The following is a 13,435-nucleotide window of genomic DNA, read 5'->3' as shown; positions in this document are numbered from 1 at the left end:
GGACAGCACGGAGCAGCACTCCCTGCTGCAGCACACGTGCTGTGGGTTCAGCCTTCTCCCTGCACCCACCCGTGGTCCTCGGGGCTATCTGTGCTCCCACCTCTGTGTCACAGCCTGGAGGTCACAGCCAGACCTCTGGGCTTCTCTGACCCAGAGTGTTTGGAAGCGCTCGTCCTGTAGGTATCCCTGCCCATGCAAAGCCCAGCTGGTTCCCAGCAGCTCTGGATCACGAGCTCTGCATACAATTCTGTCTTCTCAACATGAAAATGCATCTTCAGCTCTCACTGCCTTCTCCGACCTGCAGGCACATCTCTGGTACATCTGTTAAGCCTCTGCAAATCTTTCAACGTATTCATTATTCCATCAGAAAGAGCACAGTTGATTATACAGGCACACACATTGTCTTCCACGTGCTGTGTTAACAGCAATAGTTCTTTCATGGCTCCTGTAAAAAGCACGAGGTAGGTATGAATAATGATGTGGATTACTGTTAAAGGACAAGGAATGATTAACAACTGGAAGTGAACTTGGGCAGGGACTCTCTCCCACACTTTCTGCTCATGTTTTCCTTAAACTAGAGTGAGATGTGGCTTGTGTATGTCCCACTCAGAGAAGTGAACATGATCCCTTGCCCTGTTGGTCTCCCGTGTGCTGTGGCTGCAGCCTCTGGGAGCAGGGAATGAGGGCTTGATGTGTGGAGGGGAGAACAGCAGGGCCAGAATTATATTTTCTCCTTTATATCTCAGCATTCTTGCACTCCTACAGCTTTGTTTAAAGAGAACAGTAACAATCCTAATTTGTTGTTGCATCAGACCTGTGACCTCCTCATAGTGTTGCTTGCACACCATCCCTGCTCAGCTTTGCATTAAAGGCATAACTTTACAGTAAATTCAGTTGTTTTGCCTCATTAGGCATCAGACATACAGCACTGTAGGAAGGACTGGGTGACCTGTAATGATTCAGCTGCCAGAAAGAGAGACGTCTAATGCTGACCCCTGTGAGCAAAGCCCTGAACTTAACTTCCTGCCCTGCAGAGCATGCAAGCAGCTCCTGCCCGAGTTCAGAAGTAACTGCTGACACAGTAGGCTTTGGTAATTTATGAATCCACTCTAAGGCAAATAAGTGGATGAAACTCCTTGAAAGATCACATTGAAATCACATTCAGTGAAGTTATTTTGAAGAATAGATTATACAGCATTTAGGCTGTAGAAATTAATTCATTAATTAGCACTGCTTGAAGAAATGAAATTCTACCTGATTTGCCAAATACTCCTAATCCAGGTCAGTTTCACAGCCTTCCTGCCTCTGAGCCTCTGTGATAAGCTCCATCAGCCACGGCTGATGTGTGTACATGGGAATTGGGATGGGCCTGGTTTGTGCCACCAGCACTAGGGCACAGCAGCAGATGGAAATGTCAGTAGTGCTCTGCTTTGCCTCCTCCATTCATGCCTCATGGTGGGTCATCCTGAGATTACCAACAGTGCTGAATTCCCAAAAGCTTGATAACCACCTCCATATTGGACGAGTATTTCTCTTATGGATATAAGACATATTAGATATACATAAGCATACATCTTACGTGTATGACACTCATTAACTGGTTTTAATGGTACAGGATGAAGCCCAGGAACAATTACAGGGTTTGTGGGCAAACTCCAAACCAAATTTGAGCACAGGAAACCTGGAGTAGGGATGGTTCACTGGGACTCTATGAAGTAGAAGAGAGCTCAGAGTTCTCCTCCTTCATGTCATATGCCCAACCATGCACATACTGAACCAATTCTTATCCTCTTTATACCAGAGGAATTTCTGCTGTAAGAACTGATTTCATGCCAATTCAAATGTTATTTATAATGAGATATATAGATATGTATGTCACAGTCTTACTTTCTTCGTCACCATGATCTTTATGCAAAAATAATTATTCAGAGCATCAGTCCAGAATCTAAGATACCATAGGGAATTAGCAATGTACCTATTGTCCACTCCTATGCAGAATTGGAGTGCATTAAAGAAAGAACATAGCTGTAAAATTTGAACATCATATTGAATGTAGTTTCTTCACGTTGCGTGAGCACTCTCAGAAGAATTAGCACATCCTTTTCTTTCTAAACAAGATAATTTTGTGGCCCTAAAAACTGTTTTTTTCAGTACATATTAACAACTACAGAAGTGTTTTCCTCCATAGAACACTACAAACTGGTACAACAGATGTCGATTTATGTCAGCATCAGCTGATTTTCTTTTCCATTACCCTTTCTAGTGGATCTTTGCTTATCTAGCAGGTCCTAGCTTTTTGACATCCAATGTCGTGTTGAATGTTGTTGGGTTTTTTTTTGCATTTAGTGATAGAAAACTTGATTCAGCCTGTCTCAAAAGTCGGTGTTGTCATCTACATGACGGTCATTATGCATTATTGATAGTGATGGAAAAGTCACGAATACACCCGTCTTTGCTGCAGGGCTCAAGCCTTTTTCTTTGGTTGATCATCTCTTTGTTCTCTCTCTGCATTTTAATAATAGTCTCAACAGAAACTTTTCACTCTGCCTTCACCATGGAAGAGCAGCAGTTTCCTGGTGCTGCTGCAGCCATAATCCTTTGCCTGATGTTGTATGTAGCTTCTACTTTATCACATAACTCTGGAAAACATTTCAGTTATCAAAAAGTGTTTTTCTAAGGGAATGCAAGCTCTTACTGATACAACATTAAGAATAATTTTTGTACAGCAAGTGCTTTAAGTTAATAAATAATTCATGTATTTTCCCCAGTCTTATAGTGTAACTCATAAAACTGGGAGAAGAACATTAAAAAGATCTCCCACTACTGCATTATGTAGTCAGAGAACAGCTTTCTAATATAACTGTGGAAATTAATTCATAAAAAATATGAATTATGTTTAAATGTTGACATTGTAAGCACAAATAGCAATAAAAACAAACAGTTGGAGATACAGTAATCTCTGAATAGGAGCCATGTCCTACCTTACAAGTTAGGTGAGACGTTCTTTGGAGGGTGCTAGCCAAACCAGGTTCAGGATGCAGGAGTTTCTTCCAACTCAGTTTAAGCTCCAAATTTACTGCAGCAGTCATAAGCAGCCTACATTCCAAGGAACCCTGAGGTGCTCTGTGAATCAACAGGGAGACAGCACAGAGTTCATGTTTTCTGCCAGAAATGAAAATAGTTCTGGAGCAAAACAGGGTGATTGCTTAATAGCAAATACTCTTATAAAATGTGCAGAGTAGAGCAGGGGTGATGCTGAAAGGTCTTTGTGGAACACAAGCACGTTTGGCTTTGGCTTTCTGGCTCACCTCATGGATGCCTCTCCAAGTGCCTTGTGCTACAGTACACACTACCAAAAGCCAGTCTTGATGCATCAGTTGCTCAGTACTGATTCAGAAAACAAAAATGCACTTCATTGATTGAATCAATTAAGTACAACTTCCAACAGGGTACAGCTTTTTCTGGTACATTCAGTAACAGAAAGAGTTCTGTCCAACATACTGTGCGTGTTGTGTTGGAACCCCATCAAAACACACCTGACCTCAGGCCTGGTGGCATCCTCACTGCTCTCATAACCAGGGCCATCCCACCAGACAGGCTCACGGGGCCACTCTGTGACTTGCTTGGTCTGTCTTGGTGTAGAACAGGGGAGGAAACCCCTTTGATAAAGTTTCTGAGGAGAGCCTGTACTTTGTGATGCCTTTTATCTTCAAAAAGCAGCCTAAATCTGGGACTGCAGTAGCATTCTGCATAGCTCATTCCTCCCTCTCTGGCATTTGAAGAGGAGAGACAATTACAAAGATGGTTAATAGATGGACTGTTCCACTCCTTACCTTACCTGCTTTTGCTGCAGTTTAGTCATCACAATAGTTTTTTTGGTAAGTGAGCTTTGGATTGAGTCACTGGTATCTAGAGCGAATAAATAGATTTTGGTATTAGTCTGGAGAGCTTTGCAGAGCAATCAGATGCTGCACGGGGACCTGGCAGGCAGGAAGGGCAGGCAAGCATCCCTTGGCCCCTGGCTCTCAGTCCTGTAGAGCTGGGCACTGCTGAGCATTGGGAGCCTATGACACAGAGCCACACACTGTCATTACATACTTCAGCTCATTATGCACAGAGACACTAGAGGAAGAGACTTGGAAATGAATTTGTTAGTACGTATCATCACAATTCATATTTGGAATTCAAGGACAGAAAAATATTATATTTGATATAAAATAAAATTGTTGATATAGTCTTTTTATTTTTTTTTCCTTCAGTTAGAAAAAAATGTGGAAAGCTTGAGCAGGGAGTAATGAAATTGCACACTTTTCCTGTAATGACTGAGCCAGTAAAATGCAGCCATTGAGAATAAGGTCCCAACAGCCAAAGCATTTCATCAATCTCAGCTGCTGTTTTTATGAATGTATTATATAAAAATGGGTCTTTTACAAATTATATAAAAGTCTGTCACTCCTTCCCCTATATATCACCAGGGAAGCCATCAATTCCACTCTAGTGTTAATCTATCTATCACAATGATACGTCCATTAATGGATATCATATATCCATTAAATCTTTCACCCTTAGACAGAAAGAAATAACAATAGCTCATGTTAAAAGACTAAATTATGTATTTTTTTTAAATGAATGGCTATATATTTGTCTGACTTTCCCTCCTGAAGGCCAGACTGCTGAGACTCTTCTACCTCTTTTCCTTGCCAAGAAAAGATTGCCTTGTTCGCTCTCAGCCTAAGCACACATCAGCACTTGCTAGACAAACCCCTGTACTCCCAGCTGCAAACATGAGCTAACACTGCATGGACCTGGGAAGCAACACAGGGAACACACAGTCATTCAGTCAGTAGCCCATTATGAGTTGGAAAGCATATGAGAGCTGCACATATGTCCTGGCACAACAAGGGCAGCATGAAGAAATTGAGTCCTAGGCTGTTGGCAGCCGGTATAGCATGTCCAGTGAGGAGGATACAATTGCTGTAACATGGCAGAAAAAAACACCATAATGTTCTCAATAAAACAAATGCTACAGTCCATACCTTCCTGACTATTATTTCAGCTTTTCCTTCAGATAATGCATATTTACTTTCAAACCATACTTTCTAAATCACATTTACTCAGAAGTGTGTATGCTTTCACCCTAAAAGATGAGATTGTGAAGTGCAACTCAGCAATAGGGAGTAAGTTTACACCCATATCAAATCATACAGGGTGCTCCTTGGTATAGTTTAAAGAACCTTCTGTAGTTGCTCTGAACTTTTGTCGGGTGGGACACTGAGATGAGGGCCTTTGAATGAAGGCTTACAGAAGATTGCCTTCCTATCAACACATCTTTGAAATGAGAAACCAATACCAAAAAATGCCTTTATGTTGGCATGCAATTATTTACAAAAATAGCTACAATTCCTGCTTAGCCAGTCAAAGGCCATTCAGGGCATGGAAATTCCAGCAATAGGCTGAATACTGGGCTTACTGTAAATGAACCAACAGCCTAGTCTGCCAAGAAATAAGACCTTCCCATCATCTGTACACATTTTTAGGAAGCATTTGAAGCAATTTCACAATTTCTTATATTTAATTTTGCTGAGTTATTAGTTCTAATTTTTTTTTGCATGATTCCACTGTCCCTTCTAATCTGCATGTCTGTCCATTATATTAAATACTTTTTGTTAATCCTTTAGAGAAAATAGCAGATTGTTAACATCCTTGCAGAGGACAAAACAGGACCTGAAACCCAGAGACTTTTTTGAGCTCTTCTGTGCCTTGCCACTGCCTTTACCTTATCGTTTCTGACTTAAAAGGCTATTGTTATGACTGCAGGACTGCCAAGTCATAATGCATGATTTATTATTTGCAGCAGGTGACTGGTAGTTAACATTTATCTCAAAAAGGATGTTATTTTTTTTTTCCCTGTAGCTTTCTCTGGGAGGTTCATGTTTTCAGCAGTGACAAGATGACAATTCATATTTTTACCAAAGGATCCAGTGAGTCATCCTATTAACTCTGCTGAAATACATGCTTGCCAATCGTCCTGCCACAGTAAGCCTGTGAGATTTTGCATTCTCTCTGGAAATATTATTCAGAAATTAGCCCATGGGATGCATTCAGATGTACAAATAATCTTTACCTAAAGTAGTAACTTCTCAGTCATGACCACAACCCAAAATAGACCAAATATTGCATACCACCACTGTTTTGAGTTTTTAAAGTAGTTTAGAATGAATGAGAAGACTTACTGCTGTAAATGAGAATATTCCTCATACCATGCTATTTACAAGGACATGCTTTGTTTGAACCTGGAGGCCATGCAAGGAGGAACCTCATGTGCTATGGGAACTGATCAAAAAAGTACAATGTGTCTGTTCTTGAAAATGCTACCCCATGATATCCACATGCAGCTGAGAGCAAACATACTGTGAGTCAGGATGAAAAAAATCAGCATCCAAAAAACCCCAGTCTTCAGGATAACATAATATGGATTATGGATTAGTATTGCCCAAAGTAAACTCCTTATTTTTTTGTCCCTGATCAGTGAGCCAATGTCCTGCAACACTTCAGCAGAAGTATAGACTGCTCAGTTCCCTTTCCCAGCTTTGTGCTACAGAAGAGTTTGGCTACCCTGGTGCTGTACTGTCTGCAGATCAGTTTAGTGTGGGAGAAGGGGTGATCCAGGCTGGTATACGGCCGCATTGCTTTTCCTTGTTGCTTGGGTTGGCTTCCCTTCTCCTTGCTTGTTCCGCCCTTAAAGGTTATATTTTGTGGCATAGTCCAAGCAAACTGCTTTCTACTTAAGTCTACTTTGGACACCATGCAGCCTTATCTCACCAGATAAAAGCATAAGGTCTTGAGTTATTGCTTGTTATTTCAGGGTAACTGGATGGTAACTGTACTGAAAACTTCTGGCAAATCATGTGTTATCTCACGATAACAGGAAAAATAAAGTGTCTTCACTGTATGCATTAACAGTAATGGAAGGAAAAACTCATGAAAAACATAGTCAAATCTAGTTTAAATATGTTCACATTTAAGATGCTCTAGGTGCTTTACTGCTTCTGAATCTCACACTGCATTCAAATTATACCCAGGCCTCCTTCCACATTCAGCATTCCTTCCTTCAGAGCTAAAGCCAGCTGCAGTCATTAAGTCACTAAGTGTTTCAAAACACTTGAAAACGTCCAGCTTAATAGAGATCTGTGCCACTCAGGTAAAATAAAGCTTTATCAAGATATCACAGAAATCATTAATGATGCATGTAACATGTATGTGGCAAAAGCAATACCAAGCTCTTAGGGGGAGAATTGCAATAGCTACTTACAGCGTCTCTGGGGTAAATCCCAAAATGGTAGAACACAAAGCTACTACAGCAGCTGGTGAGGCACCTCACTTGATTTCTAGAAGGTCCCTTAGCAACTGGCTTCAGGTGCAGACAAAGGTAAAGACAACTGGAGCATTAAAGCATTCCAGGTAATCGCTGTAAAACAGGCAAATTGGGCAGTAGATGGAATGAAAGGGAAGAGACTAGAGCTAACACAGCTGCAGAAAAACTGTTTCAGATGTATTCTGCTTGACAATGCCAGCATATTTCAAACCCTTTGAAAATATACTGAAGCAATGTTGTAGAGTACATAAAAAGAGATTCTTAAACAGTTTACTGGTAAAATATGAGCTAAATTTGATGAGTCTGTCCTCTAGACTGCATCTGTTTCCATGAAAATTGTGTGCAGCATTAAAGTTATCATTACCCTGGCAGACTTTCCTGATTGAGCTGTAAAGCCAGATATAGTTCTATTCTTTTTTATGAAGCTGGCATATGGCAGAATGCCAAGAGTTGGTTAACTAAATCTTTTATCACTGGGAAACCAAACTCATAACCGTTTGGCCCAAAGATCTTAAATTGGGCAGAATTCAGTCTCCAATGCAGTATATAGTAAAAGCCTAAATACCATAAACCAACAATAACAAAAAATTAAAAAAATCCCTAGAAGAGAATTTCAATGCTTTAAATACTGATGAGGTAAGGAAAATTAACATTTTTCAATACACAACTGGAAGGCTATTTGTGCTTTTCACTGTCACAGTGCTTGTGTTTATGCAGCCTTCCATTTGCCCATGAATGGCCTTAAAAATAGGAAAACTCTGAATATATAGCATATGAAATACTTCCAGCTTTTCACATGGAAGAATTCACAGAAAGGTTGTTCTTTGGCAGGGAGCGAGGGCCGGACCTAGGGAAGGCAGGTGCTGCAGGGTGACAACTCTCACTGTCACATACGGAATCGCCCAAATGGTGCAGCTGCCAGCAATGGGGTATGGGATACATCTGCCTCCCAGGATCATTCTCCATTGGAGACATCACCAGTTCCCAGTTCCCGTGCAATCACAGCTGAGAACGAGGCTGTCATTCAGCCTCCATTGCCACAATCCCAGTGCTTCTTGCACTTGCCTCATTATACAGAGGCACTTGCAGTGAGCTGCCTTCTCATGTCCCACTATCTCACTCACTTTACACAGTGCTTTGACTAATTCTGGTCTTAAGATTTCTGCTGATTTATTGACCCTGAGTTTTATTTCTATTAATAATAACTCCTGACATTAGGCTGAACACCTCAGTAAATAAATTTGCCACTACTTAAGAAGAAAGGTTCCTAATGAGTATAAAATTGCCTGGAAATTGTTCTTGTTCCCTAACAAGATTAAGGCAAAGAACAAGAGAAAATCCTTCTAAGAAGGTGCAGAGTTATGTACTGTTACAATCTGAAAGAAAACCATACAATTGAAAGAAAATCCAAACTGATCTAGGTCTGTCTGTAAATTAATCGTATTCTAGAAAAAATGTAATTCTGTTGTGGTTTTTTTCCTGAGACATCTTGTCAAAGCAGAAGGCACCATTTCAGCACTGATCTCTTAGTATTTTTGTAAAAGGTTTCTCAGAGATAAACGCTGGTGTTCTGAACTAACAAAGCATCAGCAGGTTCTCCAGGAGTCACTTCTAGAGGAATGAAATTTTAATGTGCTGCTTCTAACGGAGGAGCAGAAGTTACCTAGTTTCTCTTTGATGCAAAAGAAATATTCAGTGACATCACCTTTTACTGCCATCTTTAAATCATAGCATATAGCAATGAGATCTAAAATAACTAATAACACGAAAAAATAAAGGATGGATTTCCAAACTTACTTAAGTCTTTCATCTTCCAGCTTTCCAAAAGTGTTTTAAGGGGGCTCCTCTGCTAAAGAAAGGAGTTCAAACATTCCCTTCTCAAAGCCCTTTTTTTTTTTTTTTAATCACAGCATTAACCTTGGAAAGCTCTTCCCAAGTTTTGCAGTATCAGATAAGTCACATAACATTCAAGTACTCCTTACATAGCAGTTGTGAGAATGGCTAGTTTGCTAGTACTTCATTAGAGCTGATCTACCAAAACCACGACCGTAACAATGACACAGATTAACCAAAAAGTTTATCCAAAACTCTCTCCTCCCAACCTTACTCACTCACAGTTGAACTACTTCCAGAATTCACATCTTCTTTCTGTTATGGCTATTTTTGATACTAAAAACCATGAAAAATATATTGTAGGGTGTTGTAAGGGCTGTGAAAGACAGACAGTGGTATTTCATAATAGTTGTTTGTGGTTATAAAGGAGTAAACATGCAAGCATAATAAAAAATAGCCAATGGGAATTAATAAATATACCACATAAAGTAGGTGGAGCTGTGGATGGCCATCTATCTCCCATCCAATCACTGTATCTTCTAAATTCCTGTGGGGTCCTGTTTGAGTATATAAACAAACATGTTTATGTTTGCATTCACCATGCATGGAGTTATATACTACAGCAATTGGAGGAAACACACAATTATGGCAGAATTATGGGATTCAGTCCAAGACCTTCACACCTCAATTCAACTGGGCACTGTGTTCAGCTGTGTTTCCCTTGTCTGTTCCTTACTGTAGTCACACCTAATTATGTAATTGTGTGATTATGTTCATATTCATCGTACTTGTAAATGAAATTTTAAAAATAGAGCTTTTAAATTCACACTATATAAATTTAATTAAAATAGAGGTTTCATATGATCAATTAGAAAAATTTTAGAAATAACACTGTGGCTTGCAACGTTTTTTCCTCATCGTAAAATATAAATTAATAAACCATGCTAAGGACTATATGCTCACATAATATGTTGATATGAAAATTAGAAAAATATAAGCTGAGGACTTCTAGTTTTAGAGCTTTATCCCTTGTCCTCTAGACAAGCTTCTCTACTGGCTTCCTTGAGAAGTTTTAGGGTATCAGTGCAGACTGGAAGAGGTTTTCTTTCCAGTTCTGCAAACCCTAACTTGCTGCATTGATTGCTGATTGCTATTGGACTGTTATTGGAACAGAAGGAAAATATTTTGCTTCAGAAGTGTAGTGGAAACAGCTGCACAGTTATTGGATAGCCAGTTCTAAATTTTCAAAAGTGGCGTTGAAGGATATATGTATACAGATAACCCATAGAGAACAAAGTACATTCAAAGCATTTGACCAGGTAAACAGCAAGCACGTTGCATCAGGCTTTTTTTCATTGTGCAAGTGGATGAAGATGTGAGGAACATTTCAGACAGGACAGAAATAACTCAATTTGCTCATTTTAGCTCAATGAAATTCAGAGTTTCATTACAGCCAGCAAGTATTTCATGTTATTAACCTTTGAGTAGTTGTAAATGAAGTCTTTGTACTGCATTGACTGCACAGAAGAAGTGAGATATTTTTGTCATTGCAGAGGGAAATGTAGGCTCTCTTGTATTTGAGTAAACTAACGTTTTTCTCTTAATTTCTGTTTCTCCATAGTTAGCCAACCTACATCACAATGACTGAGGACTTAGACCACAGGTTCAGTAGTCTCACTTGGGATCAGATTAAAATCCTGGACCAAGTTTTAGCAGAGGTAATACCCATTCATGGAAGAGGGAATTTTCCAACACTGGAAGTAAAACTGAAGGATATAATTCGTGTGGTTAAGGAGCAGCTCATAGAAAAGCAAATCAGCATTAGAGATATCCGCCTGAATGGTTCGACAGCAAGCCACATCCTAGTGAAGCAGAATGGAACAAGTTATAAGGATCTAGACATCATTTTTGGGGTGGAACTTCCAAGCGAGCTTGAGTTTCAGATTGTTAAGGAGGCAGTTCTTAATTGCCTATTGGACTTCTTACCAAAATGCGTTAATAAAGAGAAAATCACTGCCCAGACTATGAAAGATGCTTACGTGCAGAAGATGGTCAAAGTCTCCACCGATCACGACCGCTGGAGCCTCATCTCACTGTCAAACAACAGCGGCAAGAACGTGGAGTTAAAGTTCGTCAGTTCACTCAGGCGGCAGTTCGAGTTCAGCGTGGACTCCTTCCAGATCGTGCTAGACTCCATCTTAAATGTTTACAGAGAAACAGACTGCAAACTGACAGAAGACTCTCACCCCACTATCATTGCAGAGAGTATGTACGGAGACTTCAACGAAGCGATGGACCATTTAAAATACAAACTGATTTCCACGAGGAACCCTGAGGAAATCAGAGGAGGTGGCCTTCTGAAGTACAGCAATCTCCTGGTTCGTGACTTTAAGCCAGCAGATGAGGCTGAAATTAAATCTCTGGAACGTTACATGTGCTCCAGATTCTTCATTGATTTTCCAGATGTTGCTGAGCAGCAAAGGAAAATTGAGTCATATCTGCGCAACCACTTCATCGGGGAAGAAAAAAGCAAGTATGACTACTTGATGACTCTGCGTGGAGTTGTAAATGAGAGCACAGTCTGCCTCATGGGGCACGAACGAAGACAAACTCTGAACATGATTACAATTCTGGCTTTAAAAGTTCTCGGGGAACAAAATATTATCCCAAATGCAGCTAACGTAACATGTTATTATCAGCCTGCTCCGTACATCAGTGACAGAAACTTCAGCAATTATTACATTGCTCACGGACAACCACCTATCATCTACCAGCCATACCCATTTCACATACAAATGCAAAGCGGCATGGTTTAGGAACACAGTAACCCTCTCAGTACTCTCACCTCTCTCTTTCCCAGTTCCCTCAGTAATAAAGGCCTCATTCAACCAAGTTTTATTATCACTTTTGATTTAAGGACATATTTTTGTGCAAGATGCCAAAGTTATTTGGTCAATGCCTCAAACACCTTTAAGCAGATCATAAGAACAATGTCTCCCGTTATTCACAATGATGTATTTATGCCCCCATTTGTGTTTGGGCTATAGTTTTGGATTAAAAGAGAAGGATAGAAATTATTCTAATTTTATAAGATGAAATGCACTAAGTTCTGGGTTCTAATAAATTCTCAAAATGCTGAAATTGCAAAATTAAGCCAATCCAATACCTCTCAGTAGAAACACCTAATTCCAGAAATGCAAGCATTCTGGGCACATTGCACTAGAGCATCTACCAGTTACACCCATGCAGGTTCCAACACCATTCATTTGCAACATCTTTTGAAAATGCACAACAAAAGACTGTTTCTGGGTGCACTGAGAGCACACTGTGAGCTCTGTGTGGTCCTTCCCATGAGAGACATGAGGCACCTCCCCCACTGGAGTACTCCTGAGTAGGGGTTGGGGTGAAATATCCCTACCACAAGCAGAATCAGACTTTTTGGGCATCTAAAATTTCTGCTGATCTGAGTGAGAGTTTTAGCTGCTTATGTACTGAACCCCAGGCTCTGGCTCGCAGGTAATAAGAGAGTTACAACTATTCTGATTAGATTAGCCCTGAACAAGGTAATAGAATGAGAAAGAAAGTGCAAATTGACACACAGGGCTTGCTTTCTGCTGCTAATTTGTTATCGATCAGAGATGCTTCAGTGCATAATAAACAGAGCCAGGGGAGAAGAAAGAACAGCCCAGAACTATGTCATTTTTAGGTGAATTAAAAAGAATCCTTGCCAGTAGTGTCCAAAAAAATGTTTTCTAATAGCAATGTCATATATCAGCTTCCTTACCTGCATTCATACACCAGTAGCAATGGAAGATTCATCTTATGTTCAGGAAGTGTTGCAAATTTCCATGTGTGTCTACCAAAGATAAGTTTTAAACATGTCACATAAGTGCCTCCCTGTGCCAGTTGCTGCGTGAAAGTTATGATGCAGTCTGCAGTTATGCCAGAGAGCTCCTGAATGACAGAAAGGGAAGGAGATGTGTTCACCCTTTGTGCCACTGACCTCAGTATGAGCAGCATTGGAACAGAGGGTGCTGAGGTTGCTTTCTCTGAAACACATCCAGTTTAGCTACTGAATGGGGTACAGCAAGGAACAGTGATGGAAAGGGGAACAAAGGGATGTGGCTGTAAAATCAGAACAGTCAACTGGAAATGCAAGCAACAGAGTTCTGTACATCTGATGCTTAACATGTCACTATGTCACGTGGGCGTTCATTACTGGGTCAC

General features: G+C 40.3%; 1 protein-coding gene across 1 annotated transcript; it reads left to right on the top strand.

Annotated features, from left to right (window-relative positions):
• The first annotated feature begins 230 nt into the window (after positions 1–230).
• Positions 231–12,680, top strand: LOC136044286 (terminal nucleotidyltransferase 5C-like). Its single transcript, XM_065729526.1, has 3 exons — positions 231–461; positions 5,914–6,036; positions 10,830–12,680. The coding sequence occupies exon 3, from the start codon at positions 10,849–10,851 to the stop codon at positions 12,022–12,024; it is 1,176 nt and encodes a 391-aa protein (XP_065585598.1). The 5' UTR covers positions 231–461; positions 5,914–6,036; positions 10,830–10,848; the 3' UTR covers positions 12,025–12,680.
• Positions 12,681–13,435: the final 755 nt, after the last annotated feature.

The sequence above is a fragment of the Cyrtonyx montezumae genome, unplaced genomic scaffold, assembly GCF_038088225.1.
Source record: "Cyrtonyx montezumae isolate F1298 unplaced genomic scaffold, pur_monq_1.0 scaffold_11, whole genome shotgun sequence".
NCBI lineage: Eukaryota > Metazoa > Chordata > Aves > Galliformes > Odontophoridae > Cyrtonyx > Cyrtonyx montezumae.
The sequence above is the reverse complement of the archived record's forward strand: the minus strand, read 5'-3'. Positions and strand labels throughout refer to the sequence as shown.